This window comes from Penaeus monodon, chromosome 4 (assembly GCF_015228065.2).
Source record: "Penaeus monodon isolate SGIC_2016 chromosome 4, NSTDA_Pmon_1, whole genome shotgun sequence".
NCBI classification, from domain to species: domain Eukaryota; kingdom Metazoa; phylum Arthropoda; class Malacostraca; order Decapoda; family Penaeidae; genus Penaeus; species Penaeus monodon.
Genome location: NC_051389.1, coordinates 60,426,458 through 60,436,457, shown reverse-complemented (window position 1 = coordinate 60,436,457; position 10,000 = coordinate 60,426,458). Strand labels below are relative to the sequence as shown.

The 10,000-nt window shown below is 35.9% G+C and overlaps 1 protein-coding gene across 3 annotated transcripts in view; it reads right to left on the bottom strand.

The window, feature by feature from the left end:
- Positions 1–10,000, bottom strand: part of LOC119572411 (ral GTPase-activating protein subunit alpha-2-like) — a 52,215-nt gene that overhangs the window by 41,447 nt on the left and 768 nt on the right. For all 3 annotated transcript variants that reach the window (XM_037919524.1, XM_037919525.1, XM_037919526.1), the window contains exons 2-14: positions 7,198–7,308; positions 6,861–7,044; positions 6,483–6,726; positions 6,044–6,182; positions 4,560–4,689; positions 4,295–4,384; positions 3,874–4,048; positions 3,470–3,631; positions 3,101–3,261; positions 2,603–2,714; positions 1,200–1,322; positions 742–870; positions 389–530 (exon numbers count right to left, since the gene is read on the bottom strand). In XM_037919524.1, the coding sequence (XP_037775452.1) occupies positions 389–530; positions 742–870; positions 1,200–1,322; positions 2,603–2,714; positions 3,101–3,261; positions 3,470–3,631; positions 3,874–4,048; positions 4,295–4,384; positions 4,560–4,689; positions 6,044–6,182; positions 6,483–6,726; positions 6,861–7,044; positions 7,198–7,308 (1,902 nt within the window). The remainder of the gene's footprint in view (positions 1–388; positions 531–741; positions 871–1,199; positions 1,323–2,602; positions 2,715–3,100; positions 3,262–3,469; positions 3,632–3,873; positions 4,049–4,294; positions 4,385–4,559; positions 4,690–6,043; positions 6,183–6,482; positions 6,727–6,860; positions 7,045–7,197; positions 7,309–10,000) is intronic.

Below are 10,000 nucleotides of genomic sequence, written 5' to 3'. Positions count from 1 at the left end.
ATTTCTTATATATAGTATATATCTATCATATACTCTGATCTATCTATATATATTATATTTCATATTATATTTATCTTATTATACTCTTATCTATATATATTATAGTTATTCTCTACTGATCTCTTTTATATGTCTTATTATGTCATGTATATGTATATGTCTATTATATGTCTGTATCATCTTATATGTTATTTTTCATTGTCATCTTATCTACTCTGTTTTTATCTTATCTCTACTTATGTCCTTTCTTATATCTTATATATACTTACTATGTCTATTATCTGTATCATCTGTTTCTTATATTATACTGTTTTCTATCTGTATCATATTTATTCTATATCTATCTATATAGGTAAAAGAATAATATAACCATAATCTCAGAACTAACTATGTGAAGCAGAGTGGTCTGTATGGGCTTCCTCCTGCAGATGAGAAAGTGCGGGAGCTGCACTGGTATGTCCTTCCGCAGCACTAACTTGTCGTTCCATGCGCACACTACTCCAGCTTCGGGCAAAACTGCTTCTTACGGACTGCAAACATAGTAAAACAGGTATTAATGTACAAGTACATTAGCAGTAATGGCAAAGAGAGAGAGAGAGAGAGAGAGAGAGAGAGAGAGAGAGAGAGAGAGAGAGAGAGAGAGAGAGAGAGAGAGAGAGAGAGAGAGAGAGAGACTTCTTATCATATCATCATAAGCTCAAAGCATAACATATCCTTAAATTAAATCAAACTCAAACTTACATCTAATCCTGTTAACTTGGTGCCTCGCTTGATCATCCGGCGCTCTGTCACTCGCTCTAAAGGGAGGTTATTGAGCTCCAAGCCGTAGACATGGCGGGCAAGCACCCTAGTTAGTGTGTCTAATGTTTTCTGAAAGGCAATGTGGTTTCTATTATCATTTTAGCTTATGTTTAATTTTTCAGTAAAGTAAACCATCTTTTCCTCTTTGCTATTTCATTACTCAAAATCTAAGGGAAATCAATACAAGAGTTTAGCAATGTTGGAGCTTCTCGGCCAGAGAACCACAAGACTTGGTGGGCCTCCTTGGTGGTCTCACATTATCTTGGTTAGATTTTACTTAAGGCTTCATAACCACTGTTTATGTGGGAGTGAAGCAAAGCACAACCATTTTCATTAAAAAACATAATCTAATGCACCCAAAAAAAAAATTAAACTCTGAAAAATGCAGTGCAACTTACAGCCCACTCCTTGACAAGCTCATCCCAATGGGTAAGGGAAGAGAGAGTGAGGAGGAGCTGGTCCCAGAGATCGCCTGAGATTACCACACTCAGGTTGGCCTTAATCCACGAAACAATGAGGGTCTGAAATGATAAAAATTGACATTAGTTCTCATGTTCTTTTCCTTTACTTTCAATTTTTTTTTTATTGCAATCACTAGCAATCCTCTAAGTTGATGTTTAAATTCAAGTTTACAAACTTTACTACTGGGTATTCAAAATACACTCTACCCTCTGCTATCATGCATTCTGCTTTCATGAATTACTATCATTATGTATACCTTAAAAGTTAAAATTCCTTGGCTATCACACACCCGAGTTCACTATCATGCACAAAACTTGGTGTATTAGTTTTCTTGAAATTAGGCCGGCTATGCACTTAGCCATTATGCCATTTTTGACTGACAATAGATTACATTTTGTGAGGTCAACAATGACAAACATATAGAAGATAACTTCAACAATCTCTGGGTGCAATGTGGCAAATCCTTCATACAAGGTAAGAGAGAAAAGGAATCTGACAGCTGTTGTGAAACTAGTGTGCCCTCAGTTGATCATCAACCGAACTTGTCAACTTATTCATTTCTCTGCTGAACCTAAAAGGAACTGTGGCCCCCTTAACCCATTGCCGACGGGTGGCATGTACGTACATGCCATGGCATGGCGGGACCATCTGCCGGGGGCACGTACGCACATGCCATAGAGTATGCATGGACATGCCATGAGTTTTTTTTTGTTACCATCACGGCAAAAGATTATTTTTTTGCCAGTGAAAGTGTGATTAAGTCGGTTCTAACACTTTCTCATTTTTACCATGCAACAAACAAAAAAAATGCAACAAACCGACAATTTCAACTCCATGATGCCACACACTGCTTATTTTATTCGGACTATAGACCGAATAATGATCAACTATGGAGTCTATATAACAACAAAAATACCCTTCAGTCTCGATTTATCAGGAAGTTTGGCAAGTAGTGACTGTAAAAAATAATGAAAACTGAAAATACAACATATTTTCATAGTATTACGAAGAAACGGCATGGGATGCTGGTATTTGGCATGAGTGGTCGCGCATGCTCGGGCGACGATATAAGCCCCCGGCAGCGAGGCCCCGGCCTCTATGAATGCTACCCGTCAATTATGGGTTAATTATTGACAAGAAACTCAATTTTAATTTGTAATTTTATTAATTCTATAGCACTGATATAACCATTTTTCCTGTTCATTTTGACAGTAATTCAAACTAAAAATAAGCACACTATATTCCATTCCCCACAGACACAAATACCTATAAATCAACAGGAAAACAACACATTCCAGTCCTACCTGATTATAAAAGTCAGCAAAGCACAGTAACTTACCTGAAACAGTGCTGAGGCAAACCTTCCACCCAGAGAGTCCTCCTTGTGGGTGGCGGGTCGACCACAGAGAGTCTGGGAGGTAATGTGAAGTAGCACCACCAGTAGTTGCTCCCTAGTAGAGAATATTTGGAGCTATATTCATCTGGTACATTTAGATCAAACTTCTTGAATATGTTCATGTATCAATATCAAAGTTTTCCTAAAATCTTATTTTCTGAGTTTTGAACTTTGGAACTGTGTCCTTTATGTATACCTTATTTTACTAAAATCTGTTATAAGACATCATTTTGGTTTGAAATGAAATAAGAAATCATAACTAAAAACACATAAATCATGACCAAAAACCATGACTGTAGAATTAAACATATGTACTTATGGGCATCTTACAGACCGAAATGTTTACAAATTACAAGTTCCCACAATAGCAAGTATAACACAATATCAGTAAGTCACAATGTAAAGGTAAAGATTAAAACAAAATAATGACTGTTCACTTACCATGTTTTCTGTTCCATGCGAGTGTTCATGACCATGTATCGGTAAATATTGAGCACGTGTTTGCAAACCTCAACCTGTTCATCCAAGAGACGTGGGTAGTCGGGTGACACCTCGAGGAGGAACACGTTGGCTGCACTTGTGATGAAAACTTGCAGAACATTCTAAAGGAAATAACATTATTATAAATCTCACAAGCACACAAATAAGTCTTATGATTTACAGCCTTGTTCTCATGACTTTCAGAACTTGTTCCATATCAGCAACATAAATTTATACATATCTGTAGGTTAATATTTAGATCCTCTTTCTCAATATAAAGATCAAGCATACTGCTATATACAGATAAACAATAAACTATCATCTATTTACCTGAAGGCCAGCTCGAATATGAATCTCTTTGTTGACAGCCCCAAGGTAAGATTCATTACGCAAGCGTCTCTGGCTGTTGTTTTCCATAGAGCCTGCTGCATCGTCCCTTGGGCTCGTACCTCCTTCCAAAGGCTCCAACATGAAGGGGGGCATTTCTGGAGTCTACAACATAAATTTTTTAAAATTGTGAACTTCTCCCCCAAACCCCCCAAAAAAGTCACATATTATATACCCACAATCAGATTACAATTCAACGGTTAATTCTTGAGCTTATAAAGGTACAAGCAATAGAAAAGAAGTATATATCTCATTAGTATTCAACCCTCCCTTTTCTAAATAAAAAATTAACATTTCCTTGAACCTTCTGACTCCCTATGGCCTTTTACATAACAAGTACCACTTACATTCATCTGTATCCAGTCTTTGTAGGAAAATATTACAGTTTTCATGACCCCTGCATAACGGAAACTAAGACACAGTGCTTGGCGAAAGAGTTCGTGGATGAAGTTGATATTCTCTCGAGAGGAGAAGAGAATGTCGCGCACCATAATGCCATCCTCTCCTGAGCCTCCTTCATCACTGTAGGGTGTGACAATAAACACATGTAAGTGGAAAATAACAACATTCACTTATGTGTACCTATAACCATTATAACTATTGTTTCTTTATATATATTTATATATATTCATATATAAATATATATATATATATATATATATATATATATATATATATATTATATATTCTTTTTTTTTCCAGGCCATATCTGAACCAGTAAAAAAAAAAAACAAGACCATAAATCTACTTAACATTCATTACCCATACCTGACGTAAAATGCGGATGTGACTGAATCCTGGTCACTGGTACTTCCCTCCGGTGCATCTCCATGGCCAGAGCGACGTCCATCATCCTCACTAGTAACAGTATAAAACAGAAATAAGACTTCCTCGAAAGTCAAAAATTATGTATAGCTCACAAACATTCTTATTCTAATTAATCTAATAAGGTGGACAGACAGCACATTTTGGGCAATTCTAAAAATCTTCAAACCTACGAACATTAAAATTCATTGTCATAAATCCCTCCTACCTAACAGAGGATAGCGATTGTCCACTCCGCTGTGAGGTAGCTATGACAAATTTCCGCACCCACTCCACAACTGCCACCTGACACGTGCCGTACGGACTCACACCAGGACTGCCCCTCAGTTCAGGTAGTTCTGGAATATATATAATGAAAAAAATATATATATAAAGAGAAAGTGTAATATTCATTGTATAATTTCTTTTCCTTTAAGAATACCTCAAAATCTTAACCCATTGCCGACGGGTGGCATGTACGCACATGCCATGGCATGGCGGGACCATCTGCCGGGGGCACTTACGCACATGCCATAGAGTATGCATGGACATGCCATGAGTTTTTTTTTGTTACAATCACGGCAAAAGATTATTTTTTTGCCAGTGAAAGTGTGATTAAGTCGGTTTTAACTTAAATGCAACAAACCGACAATTTCAACTCCATGATGCCGCACACTGCTTATTTTTATTCGGACTATAGACTGAATAATGATCAACTATGGAGTCTATATAACAACAAAAATACCCTTCAGTCTCGATTTATCAGGAAGTTTGGCAAGTAGAGACTGTAAAAAATAATGAAAACTGAAAATACAACATATTTTCATAGTATTATGAAGAAACGGCATGGGATGCTGGTATTTGGCATGAGTGGTCGCGCATGCTCGGGCGACGATATAAGCCCCCGGCAGCGAGGCCCCGGCCTCTATAAATGCTACCCGTCAATTATGGGTTAATAATCAAGTGAAATTTTCTTCCCAATCTTTATGGTGAACAATTCTTTTTATTCCTTTTATTTAAATCATTCAACACCAGGTCACATCCTTTCACGGCAGGAAAGTCCCGAATACCTGGTAACATCTAACCACACAATGAGCTGGGTCTCGGTGGCCAGGAAGGCAACTCACAATACCAGCTATGTGCCTAACAATAGCCCAGGCAATGAATGGTATGTGCTAACCCCGCCCTCACCAAACTTTATTCAAAATTTTACTCCATCATAAATGGCTGAAGCTTTGATTCTCTTCTGTAGCCCAAACTTTACATATTCCCAATGTCAGTCTGGAATGTCTACAAACAAGGGTCTTTGGAAGTCCTGAGACTGAAATGGGTCCTATTAGTTACCATTTACATAAAAAAAAAAAAAATCTTTACTGACAAATAAGTCGACAGCAATTACAATCCAATGACATATATTGCATAAAAATACGTCAATTTACAGCAAATCACAGGACTTACATATAATAGTCTTTTACTCTTTGCTTTGACATGCATAGGATCAGATTACTTAAATCAGTGTCTATAAAGTACCTAAACAAAGCTTTTCTCATTAGAAGCCAAGCAGCAAACAAATACCTAAATATAGAACTAAATGTAAATTACTATCTATTACACCATTCTCCAAGCATACTCCCTTTCCTACCATGAATTTCTAATAAAAATAAGACTGCTAAAGAATAGAGAATCAAAGCTGCCAAGAAGAGTGAGACTTACCCAGGTTAGGTTTATAGAGTGTATTTTCAGGATTGAAACTGGGGAAAATGTGTGGCATATACCAGGCACGAAACATTGCAAACAGGTAAGAAAAAGATTTGGTGTGTTGTGTGCGATCTCGCCACTCAATCCTCCGGACCTGTAAAAGAGTGATTTCTTCAATCTAAGATCAACTAGATCATACTTAGTACATAATCATACTAAAATAAATATTCCTTTGAAATATGTGGGATTCAATTTTCTGTATGAAAGACATTATGATTTTCTTAAAAAAAAAAAAAATGCTAAATCTCAATTCTACTTCTATTGAAATCAATCCCTCCTTTCTCATCACCTGATGAAAACTACCTCTGTAAGTGCCATAGGTGATAATAAAAGAACAGGAAAATTTAATGACCAAGCACCTCAAAACAAAATAAAATGAATAATCCTGACTGACCTGGGAGACCATAAAATCCATGAGCGACCTGAGGAAGTATGAAGTAAGGTCATCAGGGGTCTTCTCCGTGTTGGAAGGCTGAATGACCGGTGAGGGCTCCACGCAGGTGATTCCCCCACAACCCAAGTCTGGTGGCATGGCAGCAGGAGGAGGGATGGGGAACCCTGGAACGAGGGAGGCAAACATGCGGTCCATCTCTGGAGTCTTTGCATCCCCAACGATCATGTACCACAGAATGAATAACCTGTAAGTAAATAAATGAGTTGTAAAGTGTGACATAAATTCACCTCATCATGGATAAATTCACGTCAAAATGAGTAAGTCTGCCATATGATGCTTTGATAAAACACAACACCAAAGAAAACAAAATGTCTTCACCTCATTGCCTCCCTCCGTAACCGCACTGTGTTGCCAGGATGAAGGATTTTTTTGAATATGTGTGTGAGTGCGTTGCACTGCCATCTTCGCTCAAATAGTTCAGGAAGGATACACAGGAGACGATCAAGCACATACAGTGAACATTCTAGGTCTTCCCTGTGACTTCGTTGTACAGCAAAAGTTCCTGGAAAAGCAAGAAATAAAAGTATTAAAAATAACAATATGAATAACGTTTTAGACCTGTACTTACCATAAATACATACACAATCCCTCATTAAAAGCAATGAAACCAATTACTGAGTCTTCATATACAAGACAGGCAAACCAGCCAGCTCACCCTTCTGCCGTAGATTTCCCTCGAATGTGATGAAAGCCTCGTAGAAGACATGGAACACAGGGCTGTAGTTTACTTCTAAAAAAACTTTCACTTCCCCAGGTTCCTGGTTATCTGTAGACAAAAATCATTATATTAATAAAAAAAAAAAATAGACAAAGTCACATTATATACAAGGCAGATACAGATTTGTCACTGCTGCCATAAACAAACAAATACCTAGAAATATAGTATTTGCTTATGTAGACTTTCTACAGGATACTTCAGACCTGTACAAAAAAGGTCAAACAAAAGGGCAAAGTATCTTCTATGATTGCCAATTTAAACACACTAACTAGTGTAGAGGTCACTTTACGTATTATAATCATCCTCGTTCTATTCCTTGCATCCTGTTCTTTCCCAATGGATCTTTAGATTAAGATATTACACATTCCAGATTTTCCTCTTCTTGAAATTGTGAAACAGGTGATATCATGTCATATTTTTCCTTAAAACACCATCATATTTTACAATGGGCAAACTGTATCATACATCATGCATACATCTAACAATATCATAACATTACATTAGGTACACATTCCTTGGATGAATAAATAAATGTTCCTCGAAAACCTTCCATCCTTTCATTCTAAGTCAAAACCTAAACCAACATGGAAATCTAATTAACTGTTCTATTGACAGTCTAACCACACACCTACTATTATATACTGATATGATAAGGACACCACAAAACAATAGGTTGGAATAAATATAGTACTTTCTTGTAGATAATAGGGATATGGAAGATAAAGTCAGCAAACAGAAAGATATCAAAATAGTGATATAACTCTTTCCAAAACCAACAGCACTTTCCATTATATAGTAGCCACATATTACCTAAACTATTGAGCAAATAACCACCTATACAATATATTCCCAAAAATTCTAATGCCATCCAGTCACAATCCAGGCAGCCAACAACACGAAATAATATAAATATTCATTTTAGATTGCACAAGGATAGCATGCATAAATCAAGGAACTAGATAAAGGCAGCAAAGACAAGACTGCAATAATACATTACATATTTGTTTTACAAATGAACTACAATAAATATAGATGTGCTTCTTTATATAGAACATAAATAAATAAAATTACATATCCATATATAAATAAAATGAACAAACAGGAAGATAAGTAAATCAACAGATTAAATAAAATATGATTCAACTCTCATCTTGACAAAAGGTTTTACAATCTTTATAAAACAAAATGAGTTAAAAAGACTTAAGTGAAAATATATCAAGACTGCATCAAGCAATACAGTAGCCTCTAATTTGCACTCTGCTAAAACCCTACAAGCTTCTACCACATATATTGGAAAGAGAGAGGCTTGACTGGTTTAGTCTGGGGAAATCTATGAGCTCTTTCTGATATGAGTCAAGTCTTCTGGCTACTACCAGAGCACAGAAACCTCACCATGTACATACACAAACTTTAATAGGATACTATGGACTGATCTTCACTTCGTACAGATTATCCTATGTATATATACATATATGTATATGTACATAAGATGGTGTGTCTTATGAGACCACTCATTTCAATATTTTTTGAGGGTCTAATCACCAATGATTTAATCTACTTTTCTCTTCTATGGCATAAATTACAAAGAATGTAACAAACTGATAGGTAATATGAAATTCCATTTTCAAACAACATCCAAAATGGTATACATACCAATATTATATGCCAAGCAAAACTGCACATACAAAAATTTGTAGCATTATTGCTACTTGGAATTGATTTTTCGTTCTACTTATTAATAATGTAATGATATGGTGTATTTTAATTGCCATAGTATCTTGTCAAAAATTCCCATTAGTTGTTTATTACTGGCATTACTGGCTACTAATAAGATGTGCATTTCTCTTCTTTCTTTTTCTTAACAGAAATCTCAGAGCCAAATGTTTGTTTATTTTTCAAGAATAATATAATGGATACACTTTATCAAAACCTGATTAGTATCATATCATTCAATAAAATATGCAATGCTTGTAAGTTATTTCCTTTAATCCTTTTCTGGTGGTGCTGACAATGGAAGACAGAATAGGTGTAAGGACATAAAAAAAATAAGAGTAAACAGTGCCTAGAATTCCCTGAATTACACACAAAACTATGAACAAAAATATGTAAATTTTAAACTAAGAACTGTGAAGAGATTCATGTAAACTAAGGCAATGAAATAAATATTTAATACCATTAAGTCTAGGAAATCATCGGAGAAAATTGAGGTAAGTCCGGTGATTCTCATCAAAGAGACATCAACAGTGTCTGAAGAAACTGCCATGGCCTTTGAGCCTCTGGTTCTACAGAAAAAAGCAACAAATCCCTCGTATTTACACAAGACAAACCCTATAACATTGGATGGCCAAGAGCTCAGAGACCATGGCACTCAAGAGCCAGCTCATGAAGTCTGAGATTTAAGAATTACCCGTATTTTAGTCAAGAATGTCAGCATCTTTACCATATCAATCCTGTTAAATGGGCACACTGTGTCTGTTTTGGTGAAGAGCATGAAAAGGGATATTGTGAATATATATACAGTGGTAAATAATCATAGAAAATGTAGATTAAATACCATGTCTGATTCTTTATAACATCTTGTATTCCATGACATTAAGTTAAAAGAAAATGAAATCCTATGTTACATACAATACAGTCACTATCAAGGCATATAGAAAATCAAACAAATTGTTTGAGATGAAAAGAGTATTACAAATACGCCTATATCGAGCCACCTTCTTAAATCTAAAATTCCAACACG